General features: G+C 47.9%; 1 protein-coding gene across 1 annotated transcript; it reads right to left on the bottom strand.

Moving 5' to 3' along the window:
• Positions 1 to 51: 51 nt before the first annotated feature.
• SCD (stearoyl-CoA desaturase) lies at positions 52 to 21913 on the bottom strand. The gene is made up of 6 exons (XM_066323933.1): positions 21330 to 21913; positions 17297 to 17582; positions 10028 to 10158; positions 6459 to 6664; positions 5033 to 5265; positions 52 to 3809 (listed from the first exon to the last, which is right to left on the bottom strand). Exons 1-6 carry the CDS (start codon positions 21834 to 21836, stop codon positions 3610 to 3612), a joined length of 1563 nt encoding a protein of 520 aa, XP_066180030.1. The 5' UTR covers positions 21837 to 21913; the 3' UTR covers positions 52 to 3609.
• Positions 21914 to 23529: the final 1616 nt, after the last annotated feature.

Genomic DNA, 23529 nt, shown 5'->3' with positions numbered 1-23529 from the left:
AGCATCTCATGCTTTACCAAGCCCTGCCCACCATGTCATCAGTCCAACAAGTTTTAAAGTAACATTTATCATTTTTATTATGAACAAATAAAATTTCAGATCAGCACAACCAGATGTCTGTTTCCATATTAGTAGAAATTATTTCAAAAAGTCTTTTTTTTTCCAGTACACAAAACAGAGATACTACTATGCAGAAATCCCTAAGCTGTGAAAAATCGTATCCTACTCACATTTCAACAGTGACAGAGCTTAGACAATGTGCAGATTCAACTTTCCAATCCTTCCCTGAACACCCAACACTTAGACTTCTGCTCTTCACAATACCAGCAGGGCCAGGAACGGTTTTGGAAAACAAACCAATCCACGCTTCTGCCAGCAGCGGTGTGTGGTTCGTACTGTTCCTTCCTGTGCTCAGCTGGTTGGCAGCAAGCCTCACCACACCTCAGGGAGGCAGGGTGTAGCCCCCTGTTACAGATAGGGAAACTGAGGCACAGAGTGTTTTTAAGTGACTTTGTCCCAAATCGCGCAGTGAGCGAGTTGTTAAGTTGGGAACAAGTCCCAGTTGCTTTAGCCATGAGGTCCCACTGCTGCTTTTTCTGCTTCCACCTTTCACAGACTCATTTACGCTAAACATACAGATGATGCGTCCAGGACACAAACATGCCACCAAAAATATATATATATTTATAGGTATATATATATATATATATATATCTCAAACAAAGTTCTACTTAAAGTGTTGTATCTGTTTCTTAATCTAACAAAAATTCTAACTCAAATACATTCAAAATCACCTGCACCCACAGTTCAATGTAGGCAATTAAATAATTAAGAAACCCCTTGAATGTTCATAACTCAGAAAAAAAAAAAAAAAAAAAACAACCAAATGGCAAATAGCTGTCAATACTTCTATGTATATTAAAGAAAGATTTAAGGCACCCAGAGATATTTGCCAATCTACCTTTAAAGTGACTGGACAAACACCAGGACTGTTTGGTTACTGCTCCTCAACTTCCACTCTCATTCCAGAATCTGGACCCAAATCAGCATTTGAAATTTGAAAGAACCCTTGATGTCAAGCCCTGCTTCTCTGCTGAGAGGACATGAAATACTGCTGAATTTTACAGCACACATCTCTACTGTAGGGTATGTCACACTACACCTTAAGGGCACCAGGAGCAAGGAAATCATTCTGCCCTTCTCTCCTGCCCACACCCCTTTCAAATTACTGGCTGGAGCAAATTCATCCTCTCTGGGGACTTCCACGAGTTCTGAGGGGTTTACACTAGAGCAAAGTCAGCCCACAATTACACAGCTAACATTGTTTCTCTTTTTTTGGAGGGCCTTTTGGTTTTTTTTTTTTTTTCAAATGGTAGGATACTGCTCTAGCCACATCTCCCCTTGCTCCAACCAGCACCCAGGCAGTCAAAAGCCTCAGAACAGTAAGGATGCTGTCTCCTGATACCAGGAGCTGAAGGACTCTCTTCTCCATTTGCCTTCTTCCTCTTGGCTGGAGACCACATCACTCCTTACAGCTGAAAAATTCAAAGGGTCCCATTGCTGAGCAAAAGCAAGGTCATGGTGGTGGCAGGGAGGGGAAGGTGAGGAGACAGACTCATTTTCTGAGTAACAAGCTTATTCTTGTAAAGGAGAAGATCACAGAGCTATCCTGGCTCCTGGCGAGTTTCACTGCAGCAGGAGGAAGCAATGCTGTAGACACTCGCTCCCATGAAGCTTCCCTGGCTGCGACGTGGCAGAGCTGAGGTGAGGAAGTTGGCATCTGCACTGTCTCTGCCTTCCCTGACCTGCCTGAGTAAGGGAGATGCTGCAAACCCCACTCCAGTATCACTTTGTTCCAGCTACCTCTTGTGCTTTCCTCCAGCTCCGATTGATGCATTGAAGCAACAAAACAGTACTATTGCTACAACTAATAATAATAATAATAGCAATAAAAATTAATAATAACTAGGGGAATTAAGGGAGAAAAAGCACGTTCAGCTCAGTGAGGGGCGTGATGCCCTAACATCCAGAATGTAACTGACCGCCTGAACTCAAGCTGGTCACTGCAACTTTCAGGAAACAACACCCACGTGGACTTTTTTCCCCAGCACCCTCCAGCTGCATGCCCACATGGCTCAGTGATGTAACTGACCTTTCTGCAGGCTCAGCCGCCCTCCCAGCCTGTCTCACTGGCAAAGGAGCAGGGTGGCGAGATGGCTCGCTGAGGGGGCTGGGAGGCAAGCTAAGGGACTAACAAGGAGCTGGTTTTGCTCAGCAGGGAATGGCAAACCAACAGAGCAGACCCTGGGCAAGAATGCACAGAGGTAGCTTACACTGGTGGCAGTGTCTCACCTTGAGGTCTCAACTTCCTGGAGCCCCCTGTGCCACCTGGCCCCACGTTGGTGTTTCTCAGGCACTTGTTGAGTGGAGCCCCCGAGGATGAAAATACCTGCTCCTGCAGACACCCTTGCTCCTCCTTACACCTGCAGGTGCTCCCTTATCCTGTCCCTGTGCTCAGCAAAGATGTGGATCTGCCTGCCACCCAGAAGGGACCCTGTTTTTCCAGCACATAAAGCAGCTTAACTCAGAGGTGGAGCTTTGGTTTACATCCTTCTCCTCCTCTCCATTTTGGCAAAGTCCCATTTGCCAGCAAAAATCTCAGTAGTGGAGGTGAACGAAACTCACTATGGGCTGGTGCTGCCCCTTGGAAGCCAGTGGCACACCCCTCCATCTGTCCTCCTCCTCACTGCGGCTCTCCAAAACAGCTGTGGAGCTCAGAATCATGCTCTACCTTCAGTCCCTTGTGGCACAGAGGGCAGTGCAGGGAGGGAGGCTGTGACACCAGAGGGAGTAGGAATTAAGGCCATCAGCACTCCCCCTCCAGTGCCCACTGCTGTTACCACATGCCCCAGCCACTGGTAGACCTGGCTGGGAATCTGAGAGAGTCTGGGCACTCTCCTCTCCCAATCCAGAGGGCTAGGTGGTGAGGAGCAGGGGAGAACCCTTCCCAAGAGACATCTTGGAAAGAAACAACTCTTCTTTCTGATGACAAGAGCAATGGATGGGGCTGCTTTTCCCAGGAAGAGCAGTTCAGCCATGTCATGTCTGCCAGCAGCCCTTGAGAAAAGAGGAGGGACAGTGGCAGAAACTTTGGGGGGAAGGTAGTGGGGAGAGGGTCACTGACTTTGGCTCAACTCTTCATCTGGCTGGTACAGGCTTCCCTTAACTAAACAGTACATAGCCAACTGCAATGGGCCTCCCCAGGCCACTTCCTACCAGCTTCTCTTCCAGGTAGAGACTGGGACAATGTAAAGAAGGAGACAGGTTAGAGAGGCTGGTGAGGAAAACAGAAAGGGAAAGGAGGGAAAGGGTGGCCTTGTGTTATAAAGGCAGAGTCCTAGATCTTAAATACATCACACAAAATGCAGTGTGGGAGGGGGGCATTAAAACTCATTATCATTATCTTAAGCAAACTGGTAGCATTATTCAGTAGTTAGTTAACAGAACATTAAACTTTTGTCCAGCGTGTTTGGAGGGGTCAGGAAGGGAGAAAGGGAGAAAAAAGGAGGAAGGAGAGGTGTGGATGTGTGTGTGAAGGGAAGCAGGAACTCAGCCACTCTTGTGACTTCCATCTCCAGTCCGCATTTTCCGAGCCAGGATGACTTCCTTGGAGACCTTCTTGCGATCGCTGGCCAGCCCCAGGAGGCACATGAGGTCAATGAAGGCTGTGGTTAAGTTGAAGCGCCAGCCAAACTCACTAGTGGAGTAGTCATAGGGGAAAGTGTGGTGGTAGTTGTGGAAACCTTCTCCTGAAAAACATGACCAGGGAGAGGATGTTGCAGAGCTCTAGGTGATAGACCTTTTATCTTGACTCAAAGCACCATATTCCTGTAATGGGCTCTGGATTGAGTCCAGGTTCCTCTCTCCTTTCAGCCCAATTTCACCCTTCTGCAGTCTACCCCATCTGATTTGGGCATGACCCAGCATGTCAGGACCGGCCCAAATGAGGCAATCACAGAGGATTTTTGGTGTTTTAGAGGAAAATAAGCATGTGGATAGGAATGGTGAAAGGCCCTGGCTCCCCAGCTGACCAAAACACCAGGGGATTCCTAATAGTTTTTCCCCTGCCACCACAAGAAACCTTGTAGTATTAAATCAGCTAGGCCAGCAGCAAACCCCCAACAAACCAGGCTAATCAATACTCCTGCAACACTGGCAATCCTAATGCCAAATCCAAAGGACATTTCCAGATGGGGAAAAAGGCAGACACTAAGCAGACACTTCCACTAAGCAATCTACACTAGTCAGGCACCATCTGTTCTAGACACTGTCAACACTGGATTCAGCGCTCACCCCTTAAAGACACTGCCTTGACCCCTGCTCCTACACCCGAATCTCTGCAGTTCAAATCCTCTCTACTAAAATTCCACAAGCAAATCCTTTGGTGGTGGAAATCAGTGGAGTCCCAGTGAGTTACAGTGGTGCAAAACAGATGAGGATTTAGGTGTGGGAAAACAGATAAGGGCATATGCTGATCCTGGGATGTACTTTCCTAGATCTCCAAAATTTCAGGAGAAAACATGAAAGCATCTATCTACCTTGTCTTACCCTTAAGTACCCCCAGAATCACCACTTGTCCTGAGAACATGTCAAAATGTGAATCTGCTGGTTTTCAAGTTGAAAAATCTCAGGTATACAGTGACTGCAGTACATATTTTTCAGTCTAGTGAATGTGGCAGAGAGACCTCTGAAGAGGGTAAATAAAATATTGCCATTGAGATAAGAAGGTGCTAAGTGCAGCAGAGTCCTTTCCAGCCTGGAAAGAGTCTGATGGGAGCTGATAACCCCACTGGCCCTTAGGTACTCACTGGCCAGCATGGGAAACACCCCCAGATGCAAAGACTGGAAGTGAAGGGTGCAGGGGAGATAGGGATACCTAGATTGATAGAAATTCCTAGAAGCAGTTGCAGCCCCAAGAGGCAGTCCCTGTTCTACAGTCCCCCTGCAGCAAAGACACAGATGCTGAACATACCTAGGGCCCCCAGGCTGACCAGGGGGTTCTCCCGCGGGTTGATGTTCTGGTCATACGGCCGGTTGCCAAACATGTGAGCAGCACTGTTCACTAGCCAAGTGGCATTGAGCCCTATGGCGTAGCGCAGGATGACTGGAATGAAGAAGCTGATGACGATGGATTCATCCCAGTAGTACCAGGGCACTACAGCTGGCAGTGTGAAGCACAGCAACACCACTGAGGGCTTGTAGTATCTGGAAGGGAAGGGATGGAAGGTGTTCAGTGGCAGAGGCAGGACAGGAAGGACCCATTTAGTCCTCCCTTTGGAGGATTCATGATCAGCTATACAGGAAAAATTAGGTGTAAAAATGCCTCACTCCTGAACCTTTTATCTTTTGCTCTGGATGTGCAGAAGCCATGCCTGGAGATTCCCAAGTCCTATCATCAGGCAAGAGACTCAGACTAAATCCTGCTCTTCTCACATATGCACAAAGCAATGCCCCCATCACCATGAGTCCAGACACCAGCTGCTGCTTTTGACCTCATCTGTCATTTGCTTCTCAGCTACATTGGTTCCTGTAAAGGCAACACCATGCTTCCAGAGTCCCACAGATGGTCCTTTCTCTGCCTTTGGCCAAGTGCTACAACTCCTCCTTGCAGACTTGGCTCTGCCTACAAATACACCCCATCAACAAGTGCAAGCAAGTGGCACAGATGAGCATACAGATGAGCATGTTGGCTCTCTCACATTAGAAGAATGGCAGCAGAGGAAGGTGAACCACTCTGATGACCCACAAGAAAAATCAATCTAGGACTGAACTAGGGACTTCCTGACTTAGGCTGGTTACTATATGGGGTCAGTCCCACGTTCCTGGGATGCCCTGGTGATAGGCTCTGCTGCTTTGGGGATCAGTCCTAGTATAGCTCCAGATGGCTGAGAGATACCATACCCAAGAGTGAATCAAGACTGTCCTTCCCAGTTGCTGTCCCTCTCACATCTCCATTTTCAACCCTTCTTTCACCATACTGTTTTCAGAAAACTAAGGGAAGAGGGGCGCACACATGGCCTGGAAGATGTACGATCTCCAAGGATGTCTCAGAGGCACCTGTGTGTGTGCTCTGGGCCAGTCAAAGCAGCAGCTGAGCTGTAGGGTGAGCAGGTGTGTGTGGGGGGGTTGTGGTGAGAAGCTCAGCCTGCTGCTGGCAAGAAGCTGCAGGGTAGTCAGGCAAGAGAAGGGTGTGGGAGGGCTAGAGGTAGCACTGGATTCTAAACAGCTCGTTTCTCACAGTTCATCTCACAGCAAAGCCTTGGGCATGCTGAAGAGTCACATTTCTCACATGATGCACTCAATCCTCTCACATTCCATCAAAGCCGCTTGAGTTCCTAGCCCATTTGTCCCTGCTGCATTCCCCATGGCTCCCCTCTAGGGTTGACCCCACCGCTCACCTGCGCTGGAACATCACCACTTTGTCAGCCTTTATGTCGCTCAAGTCCAGCTTCTGTCCCTTCTCGATGACATCCGGGTGCTTGCGCACAAGCAGCCAGCCAATGTGGGAGAAGAAGAAGCCCCGCATGGCATTGTGTGGGTCTGCGTCTGTTTCGGAGAACTTGTGATGGACACGGTGGTCCCGGACCCACTCATAGATGTCATTCTGCAAGTCAACGGGAGTGAAAACTTGGGGTCAGGGCTGAAGACATTCCCTTCAAACTACAAAATGGTCTGAAATGTTTAAATACTTAAATCCTATTGACCTGAACTTGTATCAGTGGTATTATGTCTTGTTAGGGTTTGGGGTTTCTGGCCTTTAAAACAGAGATTGAGTTTTGGCTGCACCTCTCCAGTTTTTTGGGAAGCAGCTCCTGGAGTGCCTCGGTGCTGCTCTTTGATAGGCCTCTGGGTGGGTGGGGGGGGGGGGGGGTTGCACCACACCCATGGTGCTGCAGGCTCTGATTGGCCAGCCTGTGCCCCACCCCTGCAGCAGGCACTCTCATTGGCTGAGGGTACCCCACCCTCCTATGCTCGGCTCCTATCCCATTCCCATCCCTGTCCCCATCCCCATCCCTGCACAGTGCCAGCTGGGGCTGACCTGCCCCTTCCTTGTACCTGACATTTCTCATGGGTCATCCTGCCTTGCTTGTCCTGGCATTGCCAAATCAGATGTTTAACTTGGGGTGGGGGGCAAGGCTTTTTTTAACTTTTTTTTTTTTTTTTTTTTTTTTTTAATTGGAAATCTAACAGCCTTAAAATTAAGGTCCCTTTTTAGAAAGAGAACAAACACACCATTTCAATGACATTTCTCAAAAATACCTCTCTTCAGTCCCATTACTATTCCATTTAAGCAGCAAAATCAATACAGTTTGGAAAATGTCAATGCTTTTATCATTTGTATTACGAAATGATTCCTTTGGCTGGTTTTAAGAATAGATTTTCATAAGCCTGTGATCATTTTTTTGTATCAAGATTTCAATGAGCTTAAAGCCATGTATTACACCATCCTAGAAAACATGAAATAGAGATCCAACCATGCCTTTATTACTTGTATTACACAAGAGGCTCCTTAATCTCCTACATACTCAGGACTTTTCCTGAAAACACTTTGAAGGCAGGGAAATGGCATAACCATCCCTATTTCTTGCCTCGAAAGACTGAGGGACTTGTCCACACAGGGAGCCTGTAACAGAGACACGACTCCTCAAGTCCCTTTCAAGTATTGTAACCACTCCTCTTCTAACTGAGATAAAATTATTTTACCTGCAGGCAATTCAAGAAGGCAGTGATAAATATGGGCCAGGATTAAACTCTTGCTTGTTTCCAAATACTGGAAACTGCTGCCTTCCCTTCCAGCCAAAGATCTCCAAATATCAGCAAACATTGCTGATCTTGGCCAGAGCTTGGCCACTCAGTATTCCCCCAGAGGAGGACGGCCCAGCTCCCCTCCCTACCTAGTAAGCAGAGAAACTCAACCAGTACCTACGGTGGGAAAGTTTCACCAGTGACCCAAAGTCTCTTTCCCATTTCAGACCCTACACAGCACCATGTAGCATGAGAAAGCCCAGTCTAAAAGTTGACAGATGACTTGGGCTTGCACATATGGGAAGGTTTTCCCTGTCTTGCTGGAGGCAGGAGGCACAAATTTGGAAAGAGACCATGTATCACGGCTGGATCATGGTATGACTTCATCCACCACACCCTGTCTACAGACAAAATCAGGAGTGTCAGACCTGAAAAATCTGTATCTTTACCCAAACTTTAGCTCATTATCTATTCTACAGGTCTTATTTTGGGACTACTTCTAACTGCAACCCTGACTGAAAATCATAACTTTCTGAAAAGAGCAAGCAAAGCCAAGAATGTCTTCTTTAATGGGAGTTTGCAGCTACAGGCTATAACTATGAGAGCTTCTGTTGTGCTGCAGCTGACATGTCTTTGCAGGTGGAAAAGCCAGTTAAGAGGCAGAATTCACAAATTCTCTGAAATTACAAGTCACAGGTCTCTGAGCAGCCAGCAGCCATTTTCTGGACAACCTAAGATAAAAAGGTCCATAAACTTCCATGATCTTAAAAGTTACTGATCTCCTCTGCTGCTAATAGGAATGAGAGAAATTCAACATAAATTGATTTGAATGAGATGAATTCAACATAAATCTTCTCTTGATCTCACTGAAAGTAACTATTAAAAAAATCCATGGAGAATAGTAGTGAATTTTCAGTAAAACTTCGGATTAGTTCCTATTGAAGCTGAAATATCTGTCTGTCTCTCATCTTTGTCTATTCCTATCCCCTCCAGCAATAGCTCAGCAAATTCTTTCCCCCTCTGCCCTATAACCCTCTGAAAGATGGTCTTTGTACAGGACTAGCTAATACACAGAAATCCATCCTATTGCCTTGCTGAGTGCTGGACCACTGGCTGGAATCAGCAGCTTGGTCCCTCCTCTCCTTCATCAAAGACTGCTGTTTGGCACTATCAGAGAAGAAGAAATTCAAAGGTGTTTTAGAAAGTCTTTCATGGCTTAAAAAACTTTACTCTGTTTTCATTACATGTAAACAAAGTAATATCCTTAAGCATTACTTAAGAGCACAGCACTGGTACTTTTGTGTTCACCTTTTATGGCAGAAAGTGCTGCATTCTGACACCTTCCTGAGTACTTCCCACGGACAAGCAACCTTTCAGTACAGTTGGAGGATGGAGTGTTGTTAGGGCTGACTTACAGCAGCAAGCCTGAGAGGATTTATTTTTCTGTGCCATGCCAATCTGGGTTTTCACTCTGCTTCTACAGATTTGCAGTTTTGTTTGCTTTGGGGACTGTGAAGTACTCTCTCAGTAGTTAGGCAATATCGTGAGGTTAGTGCTCTTTGAGAGGTGAAGCAACCTCCCAAGGTGCTTAACAGTGCCTGCAGTCACTTGTGCCACTCTGAATGGGCCCAACCCTTCTCTCCTTAAAATATCACTGACCTGGGACAACTCTCTGGAAGCCAGTGGTGTGATTTGTACCATAATTAGTCCTAAATATCCCTCTTCTGAATAAAAGAAACACCCCCTAAATCTCAACAAGTTCTTGGTCTTTATGAAGTAGCAAATTCTACATCCTGTAGAATTCTACCTCCTTGGCTTTGCAGATGTCTTCTCCTTTATCAGCCACACATCAGAAGGTCCTGGCAACACCAGGAGAACACTTAACACTTCCACACCTCTTTCCCGGGACCTGGTGCAAGCACAGGGAGACCACACCTTGAGAGAAAGGTACATTCCTTCTTTGGAGAGCTTTCTTACCCTGGTCTTGGCCAGCTGTCCTCTCCCCATTGGGTTTGTCTCAGAGTCAACTTCTAATGGGACAAGGTAAAGACAACGAGACAGACTCTAGCACTGCAGTGTTAGATGGAAAGGGCTGTCTTTTTCCTAACAGGAGGTAATAGGAGAGAAGAACCTCTTCATCAGATTGTGTCCTGTATCTGAGACAGGGATTCATGGGAGCACTTCCTTCTGAGGAGCAGTGGCACACTGAGGAAGTGCTTACCTGGAAGGCCATGGAGTTCGCAATAGTCAGGAAGATGCGCAGGGGCAGCGTGGCTTTGTACGACCGATGACTCCAGAGGCGGTGAGATCCTGCTGTGATCCCCAGAGCACTCACCACAAAACACAGAACAGCTACAAAGGAAAAGAAAGCATTTGAGCAGTTAGAGCCAAGCTTCAGGCAGAGCAGCGCAAAGGCGGGCCTTCCCCCAAAGCTGTATAGGCAAGAGAGGAGTCCATGGAGAGCACAGATTGGCACAATAAAACTCAGTGTCACTGTGCCCAAGCTACCACAAGCCTCCTAGGCAATGTGGGGCAAATCAATTCAGCTCCTCATCTCTAACAAGGAAGGAGGCTTCTCCTTAGAAGACTTGTCACAAGGGTTGGTTCTTCAGCATAGTGCCATCTGTCATGGTGCAGAATAGCCAAAATTGTATGAAGTGGCTGCTTCCATAAAGCCCTGTGGTAAAAGCACTGTAGTCCACCACGGAACAGCTTCTCCCTTTCCTTCCACCCCGAATAATCCAGGCCCTTTCTTTCCTAGCTCACCACTCCCCACTAAATGTCTTTTCTATTATTTTCATCTAGAGATAGTAGATATTCCTGGCTTTCTTGAGAGGCACAACTCAAACGCAGGGTTAGGCTTTCCTGACCTATCCTCCCAGTGAAGTCTGGGCTTCACCTACAGCTCTAGCGCACCTTCAGCTCTAACACTGGCTTAAAATCTGCCCAGAGGCTACCATTCCCAGGGTCTTTTTGATCCCTCCCTCTGCTCAACTCCTGCACCTTTCAGAGAAGGAAACCCCAGGGCTAATGATTCATTGCAAGTTGTGCTCGTGGCAGGGGCAGATGTCGCTGGCCCTGTTGAGCTTTGAGGCTGCTTCATGTGTTCCCTCTTCACACAGGGCAGAAGGAATTCCTTGCCCCTTTGGCATCTAGGGAAAACCCATATCCCTCTCCCAATACATCATGTGTTCATATGTGCCCTGGTCTGTGTGCCCGTTTGTCCTCCTGGGAATTCTGGAAATTAACCTCAGCTCCAGCATCTGATCCTATAACTAAAATGGAGAAAAGACCCCAAGAGTTTCACAGCGGCATTACACTAGGAAAGTAGGGTAAGAAGAAAGTTGGTTCTGCAAATTAACTCTTCCTCTAGGAAGGAAGGGTCAAAAAGAGAGCATTCAACAGCTGGTTTGCTATGGAAGCTCAGACACAACGAGGGGAAGGGTGCACATCTGCGAACAACTGATCTGTGGTCAACTGATCCACCTCTAGTCCTCTGGGAAGCCTTCTTACTAATCCCTCAGGGCGAGTTTTCCTGGTATAAATTTGCACATTTCAGTCAATTGCATCAATCATGAAAAGAGTTCCTTATTCTTACAGATAAATCCATGGATAGGAATTGCTGGTCGTATGCCTGATGTTTAGTCACTCAGTCCAGCCAAATGGCTCTAATCAAGTTTGTCTTGAACCCAGAAAACCAGATACTCTGACAGAAACTTGTCTGGAATCAGAAATCTGAGACCTGTGCCAGGCATGGCCTGGTTCTTTCATTCAAAGTAATACAGGCTTTATTTCCTGTCATCTCTTGCTTCATCTTCCTTCTGCCACCTCCTTTTTGTTTTTCTACATTCTCAGCCTAATCTCTTATCCACTAAAAGCCTGTCTTGGGTGATTTATCATCATCTTCTGGCACCTTAAATTTGCATGAACCATTCTCACTTCCATCCTGCTGCACAAGACTGACCTTTCCTGTCTGCTGATCTGACCATGATTCCCCATTCTTCATCTTCTCCCTTGGTTGCCCTGCCTGCTGCTGAATACAGCACAAGCCTTGGACCAGCACAGCTCTGCCTTGTGTCTCCCAGCACCTTGGCAATCCTTCAGAAGAGCCAAGCATGCAAATACAGCAGGATCCAGCCTTTGCAAGAGACAATGGAGCTGAACAAAGCTCACAAAGCTGTCCAAGCCTGGAAGGGGAGAAGTGAAGTATGATGCAACAGGGAATTTGGTTCAAGGATCCCTTTGGCCTTACTGGTGCTGGAAACCTTGAGGATCTTACTCAGTTTCATGATTCTGACTTGAAAGTTATGAACCAACTCATGTCCTATTTATTTTAAATTTTAAGATGCATTTTAAATGAGTACTATCCCCACATATAATACAGGACAGAGAGTCCATGATAAACAATGGCACCTTGCAATGGATGTGTAGGGCAACTTGCTATGGAAAGAGCACACCTGTCCACTGTAGGGCAAGCAGGCCCTATGAATCGATGGTCTACCAGGCACACAAATGAACTAATTTTTCATGATCTTCAATAGCACAAGAAAGTAAATGCCAAGTTAGATGACTACAGGCCTGATTCATAGCCCTGACTTTTCAGCTTATCTGGTGAATCCTCACATGCTGACTGAGCATATTTTGGTAAAAGAGGCCTCCAGGAAGATGACTCTGGCTGAAGACTGTTGTATTTAAGCTTTGCAGGAAAGGAAGCTCATCTGTATCTCTTTTATACAAACAATCCTCAGAATTTGTCTATGGATATCCCTGAAAAAATGACACCAGCAACAAAGACATTATCAACAAGTACAGGGAATCACAAAAGAGATGTAATGGGGACACCAACAGACTCCAAACCCAGACAACCCAGTATTTGTTTTTGGGTAGCCTTTCTGGAAGCTTTTGTAAGAAAATTGGAAAAGTACCTGCTGCTTTTGGGTGCCCTGGCATAGAACAGACTCAGCCTCCATCCAAAGCCCGTGAACCACAGCAGCTCATGTTGACTTCTCATGGAGCTGTGTCCCAGGTCATTACACTGGCCATAACTCTCTAATTATAATCCTGTGCTGCCTGGCCTCTTGCCCGTATACAGAAGCTGTAGTTTAGCTAAGGGGCAGACACTTTCTGTGGGAAAGCAGCTGCTTCTCAGTCTATGCATTCGTGGCACCAGCCTCACAGAAAGCCAGACCCTACCTGGAGACAATTAGAGCCATCAGCCATATCTAAGGGTTTATGTGACAGGATATGCACAATGATTGAAATCCTTGTGGAATACAGCCGAATCCAGCACCCTTATGATTCAGAGAGTTCACCCCCACAAACAGGTACAGTGATGATCATAGTCAGGGAATCAGCATCTCACAGGGAAGAAAAACTCCTCCGTGACCATCCACTAAGAATTCAGTTGGAAAGAGAGTAGAGAAGGTGAAATAAAGTAGCACACAGATTTTCACACCTGCCCTGTGTGATGCTGCCCCAAACTGAAGGACTTAGGGACTCCATCAGCTGAGGATTCGAAGTCATCTTCCAGACCATGCTTTGAACTACACAAAATTCAAAAGTTTGGCAACTCACAGGTATGATATTCCCAGTGACCCATTCAACTGGAATACAAAGAATTATGACCACTGGCAGTAATAAGCACTCAATGCTCCAAAAATTAAACAGAAAACATTCCATATTCAGTCATAGCTATGACTCATTAGGCTTTACCTCTTTAGGGCCCAGATTCAGGCCCAAGTTATGATGAGAAACTAGGAATGTGCTAAAAGCATTGTCACCTGCAGTGAACACCAAGGATGTTTACATGAAGAGGTGCTCCTGCTCCAGAAGGTGTCCTTGGGCTTTTGCTCAGTGCAGGACTGTTCCCTCCTTGCTGCCCAGTCCCTGTTAGCCAGGTGAGTCCTGCTACTCTCAGCAGAAAGATACCAGGGACAATGAAATATACAGGTTGCATAAAGGGAACAGTGTTTAGAAGGAGCAATAGGATCTGCTGTCACTGAAACCTAACTTCCCTACCACACTCAGAGAAGCACACCACCTGCTACTTAAGCCTGGAGGGAGCGCTAAGTGGAAAGGTGTTGCCAGCTGTAGTCTTGATGGGAAAGTAAAAAAAAAACACTGTAAGCACTTTGCTGGTTGTCTCTCTAGGAGTAGTATGGGCTAGAATTTTCAGTCTGTCAGAATTGCCTAAATTATCCAGCAAGATTCACCTTGGTCCAAAGATAATATAGCAACAACAAAATATCGTATCAACCCATGCATCTAGAGGCTCTGGCACTGCAGGGAACTGGGGTGTTGATAGAGCACCATGTCAGGAGGAACCGTTCCTGTTTACAGACACTGCTGTCCAGGCCAACAGGAGTTAACACAATTACTGTCAGTCTGCTGCATCCATGGGCTAAAAAGACTACCCACAAAGCACGTTTCCAGGTAAGATCTGAGCAATTAGAGAAGAAACTGTCCATCACCTTTGCATCCTGCCCTTTTAGAGTCAGTCTTTGTGCCATTTGGCAAATGACGTAAAATCTGCCCATGATCCTTGAAAAGACTAAGCAAGACTTTGAGAAGTGTAGTGGAGAAGTCAATAAATAAAACGGGAGCTGACTAGAGAGCCGGCACTGGACAGGTTCAGAGAGCTCTTGTGGTGGTGAGCTCTCACCTGATCAACAACTCGAGCTCATTCTGGGAAGCTCTGTACCAGAAAGAGATCAGGGGATACAATGCACACAGCAATGCAGAACAGCAAACAATGATGAAGGCAGGGCTGGGGAGCTTGAGAGACAAAGAGGAATCAGCACATAGAGAAATGAAAACAAAAGAGGACAGTCACCAATATAACTGGTTTCAAAGGGACAGGAACATCAAGGAGACGGTAGCCTGGATGAAGTGGATATAAGCAATGGATAAATTATAGAAGGTAGATGAGCTACCAGGCCCCACAGCTGCCTGCTGCACCACAACAGAGAACATCTGGGACCATGTTAATTTTGTATCATATGCACACAACCTAAGGAAGAAGTTATCTGAAAAACAAACAACGAGACAACCAAAAACTCCAGCAGCTCCAGAACTACCATTGCTAGAGCTGGCCTGCCATGAGCCTATGGTGTACTGCCAGGAGCAACCTAAGTCTCTGCTGCACTATCCTTGTGTGTAACATGGGAACTGTAGTCCTCTCCTTGCTACCAGAGGGTGATGGGAATAAACAGCAAGTCACTGACATGACAGCCACAGATGCCTTATGTACGTCAGATAAGTATGAGCTAAGAAAAGGGCAATGCAAAGAGCAAGAAGCCTTGCTGAGATGGTAGACCTGTGGAGGATCAGAATATTCCAGTTCCAGTTAGTGCTGGGGGAGAATGGACTATAAGGGAACTCTGACTTGGCTGCAAGGCGCCATGAACAGTGGTCCTTTCCCAGAACAGGAGTGCAGAACAGAGAGCTTGGTGCAGCTACTCCAGCTTTGGTAAGGCAGGATCGATACTCAGCCATTCCAGAACAGTGCAGTTCCCCCCAGCACCATGTCCTACTCCCATTTCCAGAACATGTTACTCTGGAATCCACCAAGGAATCTTGCAGTGCCTCACAGTGGTAGGAGAGCAACTGGCACTTCACATCAGAGCTGACTGAGCAAGGAGAGCAGGAAGGATTGACATCAGACAAAAAGCAAAACATTCCTGGGAAGTGCCATGAGATGCCATACAGACATCCTGAAGAGACGCACGGTTGCAAACACTGCCTCAGAAACCATTTCGGGGTAGGGTGGGGTTTAGCAGAATGCAAAACAGCATTAACTTTCTGGATAAAGACGCTCAAGCCCTCTTAAGTATCCTAAGGGAACTCAAGGGGAAAGGGTTGGATGGATTTGTAAATCATGGAGCATATCAGCAGCTTGAAGTGAAATCAGTAAATTCGACTCACTTTTTTTTCCTTCTCCTTGCCACAACATCCTGAGGTTATATGACTGGAACTGGAGGACCCAGGCTGTCAGCTCAGTGAGTGAGAGAAGCCACCAGTCTTTGCTTAGCCTCCAGCTCAGGGATGGGACACACAGAACAGGACCAAGAGCCCTGAAATGCTCCTCCAAGTCATGCTGAGGCTGTATGTTCTGCCCAGCTCTGACAGGCCAGGGGAAAGTACAGCCTGTGTGGTTTTCACAAGGGAAAGGCCCAGCAAAATCTTCCTTCACAACATCCCCCTGAAGCCCATGTTGGCCGCACAAGGGAACACATCAGTGCCTCTGCTTTTGCAGATGCTGTAGCCAGACTCTGACTGCTGTCTCCAGTGAAGTTCATCCCCCAGACCTCTGCCTGTGAGAGGTTGATATGGCTCAGGATGAAGAGTCAGCCTGGCCATCCAGGAGGCCATCTCCTTCCCTGTTCAGCTGTGATACTTGTTGCATACAGCCGTCAGGAAGAGAGACCTTGAGAATGTGACAGACCAGGTGGATTGCCCAGGGCCTATCCACATCCAAGCAGACTGGGAAGCAGGAGCACTACTGAACCCAAAAGCAACCCCTGCAGGCCTCAATTTAGACTGTTGCTTTTTGTGTCAGAATGTTCTGTTTCACAGGGAGGCAGGGGCTGGATGCAATCACTCGACCTCCTTAATGGGAGCCATTTGGCTTCTGGACTCCTCCAGGGGTCCACACAAAGGCTCGTGGAAAGCAAGGCTCTCCTGCAGAGCGGGCTCTGGGCCCAGCTGTCTTTCAAGCAGTCAGAGGAGAAGTTTGGTTCCTACCCAGGGCAAGATCTCTAAGAAAGCAGAGCTTTGCCTAGCTACCTTGTGCTGGGTTGTGCTTTCCACTGGAATTTGCTGCCTGGAGAGATGCTTATTTATTTTCTGAAAGCTGTCAGGCTTAGTTCCGGGATGACGGTGGCTGATCTGTGCTTTTTTAAGAATGGTAAAAGACCTGAGCTTCAGAGTTAATTCTTGACTGTTATCTTCAGCACAACTGTATTTTGTCTCTTTCCCTCATAAACACATTGAGCGTCCGTGGGATTTACACTTCCCTGGTAAGGACAGGAATGGTTCTCATGTCTGGGCAGCAGTCTCATGCCAAATTCTGCTCTGTACCTTGTTTTCCCAAACACCCGTTAAGGTGCTCTTGCTAGCATCTTTCTTCCTAACTTCCTGGCACTGTCACAGTAAGTACTCTATAAAACAGTTTTTGTGCTTCACCCCAGAAGTAGCTGCACATTCAGGATATTTCCAAGCCTAATGTCTGTGAATCTAGTTTTTTCTTTACGCAGATGTGCCAAATCTCTGCCAAATCTTTCCCTCTCATGTATGACCTTACAAGAGACACTAGCAAGCCCTTCCACAGCTTGCTACAAATCTGGCTGAAGAGCTGCTTCTAGAAGAAGCCCCCTGTGTCTTTCTCTCACATCCCAGAGTCTGTGGGCCTGAAGGAAAATAAAAAAACAAACATCACCCAGCAGATTTGGGGGTTGTGGATGCCAAGAAACAGATAGAAGAATGTGCTTACCCCATGCCAGCGTCTGGATCTTTGCAGAAGGTATCAGTGTCAAGGCGAATATGGCCCCTAGGTGCAGCAGGCTCATGAGGATGATATTCCTCCAGACGTATCGCAGCGGGGGCTTGGGGCCCTCTTTCTCCCGGTAGGTCTCATCAAAGATATCGTCTACCATGCCCCGGTCTCCTGCCAAGTCTTCATGATTGAGTAAGTCCTTCTCCATGACGGCATTTCCATTCCTGGTCACCCGGGAGGTGACTGTGCCAACAGCAGTGGTGCCGGAGGTGGAGGAGAACTCCTTGAAGAGGTAGCAATGGACATTTTCGAGAAAGAAAAAAAGGGAAAACAAAACAAGAGGTTGGTGATTATCAATTTCAGAAATAGAAACGCATGCATCTAGGCTGGCAGTGTAAATATTCACAGCCTGTAGTTTCCCTGGAAGGCACCATTCTTTCAGCTGAGCCCTTGGCACAAAGAGCCTGCTCTGGCCATATGGGGTCATGGCCTGAGAGGACAGAGAGCTGGTCTTTCTGGAGAGGAGGTGCATGGTAGGTAGGGTGCCAAAAGTAAAGAAAAATACTTGAAAACCAGTCTCTTTTCCACCAGTGGCTTTGGTGAGATCATTTGCAGACTGCAAGGATTTTTATTTTCCTTCAGTTTGATTAGTGGGTGTTTTTAGAAGGGTTTGTGGTCTGGGCTTGTGCATAAGCAGACAACAATAAAGGAAATCTTGTGAATGAACAAAGAGGTGAGAGAGAAATATGGTCTGAAACACAATTTTATATTAAATCAATGGACTGTTCCTGATATCCTACTTATTTGTGTCACCCCACTAGGGATCACGAACATCAGGAAGATCCACAGCGGGATTCCTCTGGGGTGCCTCCTTATCTCCCCTGCCTCACCTTCCAAGATAGGATGTGGCAAGACCAACATGCTTGAAGATCAGTGGATGGAGGCAGTCAGGTGAGGTACTTCCAGTTACAACTGCAGCTACTTATCCCATGCCTGCTGCTAAGACTCTTATCCCTCTCTCATTTCCCACCCACAGGCAAGGGAAGACAATCCTCTGATCTATGGCCACCAGCATGCAGAGAGGAAGTTTTAAGCAGCAAAGTTGGCTCAGCTTGGCTCCTGGCTCCCTTCTGTAACTGTGACACAACATTCCCTCAGAACATGCTTGTTTGCCCTGGCTGAGTGACAGCCGGCCGCTCAGGCATGCATGACAAAAGGAGCAGGCAGGACTGACCCTAATGAGACAGGTCACTGAACCCTGAATCACTGATTTCCATCTCCATCCTGACAGTCCTGTGCTTGCTGGTACTCGAAGCCCTTTGTCAGCCCCGAGGGCTTGTGCCCAACATGGTGTGGGGGTGCCAAGCACATGGGATGCCTGCGGTGTGTCCTGCACACATCAGCCCCATCCCCTGCCCCTTGGGAGCCTGCCCAAGGGACATGTCCCTCTGCCCCGCATGCCACTGCCTCCGTGGGTGAAGGGGCACTAAAGGTCAGCCAGCAGGAACAGGAGGGCAGACTGCAGGAGGGAGCACAGTCAAGCTGGGAAAGCTCCTTTCCCAACAGAAATCTCTCCTGAATTAACAGCAGATTCCCACTCAGGTGTTCAGCATTCATAAAAGACCACCATCCTGCCATGGCCTAGTTTCCTGAGGGAGGCATTAAAATCAGGCCAGGCAGCTTACGTGGCCACCCCAACTCCTCCCTTTCCCAAGGGTTGAAACTAGAGGGTTACAGACATACCTTCCGATGGGGAGGAGCTGGCAAGGCTGACAGATTCCCCACATTTGGGAAGTAAAATGATCTCTACAGAAGGAGCGCTTTTAGTTTTTCCTGGGGGAATCAAAGGTTCCAAAGAAAAAAACTGGACACAAAGTATCCCGCTGCCTTCACTGCAGGCAGGCAAGCTGCTGAGCTTGGGACTGGCTCTTCTGCATCCTGGCTATAGGCGGTCTCTGCCTGCTTTCTTAATTAATGTTTTGAGGTATGATACTCTCACCTGCTGGAGAATTTAGAGGTAATCCCTACACCAAAAGTGCCATGAGAAATGGCTTCTAATCCAGACATCAGGCAAGGAGAAGTCCTGCCCGTTCCCAAGTGTTAGATATTCTCATCTGGCATTTTGGCAGAAAGGCACAATTTTCTTTCTTGGCAGCAAAACAATCTACCAAAAAGACCCAAGACTTGTCTATGCAGGAAAAATTCCCAGCAGTGATTGGTGATATAATTAGACGGGTAACACACCCCATATGGACATGCTGCTTCCAGAGTAAGAATGTGGGGTTGGAGTTGCATTTTTCTCCTCCATGATAGCTTATGTCACTGTCAAAGTTACACAGGGGCAGAGGAGGAAGAATGCAAAAAAAAACCAGCAGAAAGGAAAAAATCTCTTCCAGAGTTGTAGTAGCCACATGAGGAATTTTACCAGCATACCTATGCTGCTGGAGTTACGCTGATATAATCAGACTGGTCATTTCTCACATGTAAACTAACCTTGAACAAAAGGGCTATAAAGAAGCTGTGAAACAGCTCCACCGTTACAGACTTGGTGGGAGGAGCATCGGGGAATAGGGAGGGAGAGAGGGCAGCTATTTAGGTAGAAGCGGGGGATGGGGGGGAAACGAGGAAAGAAAGAGGATTTTTATCCCCTCATGACCATAGTGGCTCCAACCGAAGAAAACGGGATGAAGACTGATCTGGGGTCTAAGGCTGAGAGAAGGAGGAGGCCAGCGAAATCATTTTCATTAGCTTTCTCTCATTTCTGAATGACTTAGCAGCTCTCGTCTGCAGAACAGATGTTTCCCCATTTACACCCCACCTCCCCAGCACTGAACACGCCATAGGTGATCCTGGCACCCAGCCAGCTTATACAACCAACTGCAGCTCCAAGCTCCGGCACCGGCTACAGCGTGCGGGCCCCAGGGCACTGAATCTCAGGTCCACTACATTTGAATATGCCCAGCATGACGCAGGGACAGGATTCTTTCCAGCTTCCAGGATATGGCCCAAAACACGTGCCAAAACCATGAAACATGGTGTGAGCACTCTGCCCTTGACATCCATTTAGGGGGGGAGAAAAGTAAAGTTCTTTACATCACAGCATTTCTGGAAGGTCATGGCACCTGCACGAAAGGACCAAGGGAGACCCTGTGTGCTGGTGACAGGAAAAGAGCACGGCTATGATTTACATCCACTTCTAGGCATTGGCAGAGGGGGGAAGGATGAGAAGGTGAGAGCACAAACACCAGAATCAAGCCCCTGCCTCCTCCCCTTAGGCAAAGGGTGGCTGCCATAAGGGTCAAAAATAAAAATAAAAATCTTTAAAAATCCAACAGCTGCACACATCTTACTGGTGTGTCAGGTTGTTATTCAGACCTTCTTATGCCAAAAATGGGCAGTCTCCCTATTGTATGCTTTGCTTGGCTCAAGCAATGCAGACACAGCCATTCATTTCATCTGGGCAGCCGGCTTTCACCTTGTGTCTGTCCTAGAGACGCTTCCTGCTGCATGCAATATTTGGTTTTAAAACCCCGCGAGTGAACCCCCTTTCTTCTTCTTAAAAAAAAAAAAATAAATTAAATTTTTAAAAATCCTAGTCTGAGCATTATCAAAAAAACCTATGACTTCTTGGCACAAAAGATCTTCTTGAATAGCCCTTCCTGCTATTCAAGCACACAGCATGCTTCGATGGGTGTTTTCAGCATAAACCTGTATTTTATGCTCAGTCTACCTGAGGGTACAGGATCCAGGAAGATCACCTCAAAGGCGGACGTCTCCGCTTCATCCGCGGGCTCCCCATCAGACTGGATCGATGTCTTAAGCTACCACTGAACCCCTTCGCCTCCCGGCTGCGAAGCGGCGCGGACACAGGCACACACGTGTGAATACGTGTGTGTGTGCACGCACAGACACGCGTGGATGCCCAGACCTTCCCCAAGACAGCAGCAGCGCAGCGCTGCCGGAGCCGCGGAGATGAAGGAGGAAGGGGCGAGGGGAAGACAAAGCGCCCGCAGCCCGGGGCCCCGCTTACCTCCTCCTGCAGCAAGTGCGCAGGCATGGGGCGGCCCTGTCTCTGCTCCTCGGCGGCGGTACGCGGGCGCTCAGGTCCCCGGCGCTGGCGAGAGGCTGCCTCTGGTCGGCTCCTCGCTCGGCGAGCTGTGCGGCTGGCGGAGGCGGGTGCGGAGGTATTTAAGGGGGGCTGCTTGCTCGGCGGCTGGCGGGGCCGGGCTCTGCGCGCCCCGGCCTCCCGGTGACCCCCTGGCCGCGGTGGGATGCGCGGGGTCAGCGCGGAGGGCGGCGAATCGCGGCGGGGGCACGGCTCTCGGCGTGGCCGGGGGGAGAGGCGGGGCGGAGCGAGCAGGGGGGCGGGAGGGAGGAAGGATGCTGAGGAAGAGGAGGATGACGAGGGCCAGGCTCTCTCATGATGCCTGGCTGCTTTTTTCTTTTTTTTTTTTCCTTTCCTTTTTTTCCTCTCCCTCCCCCTCGCGAGCTGATTGGCTGCGGGAAATTTGGTGCCACCTCGGCTTGCCCTCGCCATTGGCTGCCCGCAATCTGCTGTTCGCTCCCCGCGGCGCGCACCCTGCGCGCCCCGCTGCGCGCACTGCTCCGCGCACGGTCCCGCGGCCCGCTCCGCGCCCGCCGGGGCGCTGCCGCCGACCCCGGGAGCCCCGGCCGCCGCCGCCAGGGCTGCCCCCCGTGAAATAAGGAGCTCCCGAGGGGTGAGGGATGTCGGGGAGCCCCGCGCCCCTTCCCCAGCTGGATGTGGGTTGCGGCGGGGGAAGAAGGGGATTCAGCATGAAACATCTGTATTGGAGATGTGCCTGGGGAGCATTCTACAAGTATACGCGTGTATAGAAATCACACATTTCTGCAAAGAAAAGCACCCCACAACTTACGTCCGGATAAGCGTGTATGTCTGTGTAGAGATGTTCATCACGATACGCACAAATATATTGGGAACTGTTGGTTGTAACATTTTTAAAAGAATCCTGTCTTTTGTCCCCAGAAAATAGTGCCTTCAGCAGAGGATGGAAGGAAAAAGTAGTAGCTGATTTTGCAATCAGCTATTATCCGTAACAACCTCCTCACTAGCCAGTAATGCCAGCAATGTCCAGCCTCTACCCAAAATCCAAGCTCTATCCAAAATTCAAACTGTATCCCACAGAGACCTTCACCATTAAAAGTGGAAAAACAAGGCCCTTACAAATCAAACTTTTTCGGTGGCAGAGCCCGGAGGCTCTCCTAACTCCACCGTGTGGTCACCGTGCCAGGCACCCTCAGTCATTTAGCACCAAGGCTTAGGGTCCCCAAATGCCATCACCCTGGCCAGGACCTCTTGCAGCTCCTTCCCCTACTCAACAGTATGTGCCGTGTTCATTTTCTGTCCCCTGCTGACACATGAGTCATTTTGGGAGTGGAGCAAGGATGTGAAAAGCCCAGACTGTGCCCATATCCTCTGACATATATCCTGCCTGGAGCCCTCCTGCAGTGATGGAGCTGACCACACCAAGATCTTGCAGAGTCCATTCCTGGGCTGATACTGCTCAGACATATCGTGGTTTATCCAGTGGCAGCTGTCAAAAGTGAATTGCATTATAATCACTGGAAGGGGAAAGTGACAATGAAAAGTAACAGTAGCCTATTTGTTGTCCAGATTTAGAGGTGTCCAGCAAAGGGGGAAATATGTCCCTTCTTTTTCATTTCACTGTGATGGATAAAGAGGTCGGTGAGGAGTATGTGTTTAAGTTTGGTATTAGGATCTTGAGTCATGCCTACCTTTTAAGACACAATATTAAACCAGAAAGCCCAAATCAGAAGATGTTCCTGGATGGTGAAAGCAGACATGAGTCAGGGAGGGACTTTCAAGCATCTCTTTTAAGGCTCTCCATTAAATGTTTGGTTAACATCACTGAGGAGAAATTGTGTTTAAATTAAAGATTCTACCTATTTTCTATGTGAGTGCTGAAAGAACTACAAACTGAGCTAAAAACTACCCTAATGAAACATGACTCCTGCTATTTCCAGAAGAAAACCAGAAAATAAATATATATATATATTTTTTTAAGAAGGTGCTGAATAAAAAAACTGGTGATTTTAAAGAGGTAATCTCCAGCTCATAACACATGGGGGAAATAATCTCAATATCTTGAACCAGGAGCAGACCTGGAATTGCTACCAGTGGGTGACAGTGGGGCTTTGGGGTTTTGGAGATACTCAGATATTTGCAGTTT

This window comes from Sylvia atricapilla, chromosome 8 (genome assembly GCF_009819655.1).
Source record: "Sylvia atricapilla isolate bSylAtr1 chromosome 8, bSylAtr1.pri, whole genome shotgun sequence".
In the NCBI taxonomy this organism is placed as follows: Eukaryota; Metazoa; Chordata; class Aves; order Passeriformes; family Sylviidae; genus Sylvia; species Sylvia atricapilla.
The sequence above is the reverse complement of the archived record's forward strand: the minus strand, read 5'-3'. Positions and strand labels throughout refer to the sequence as shown.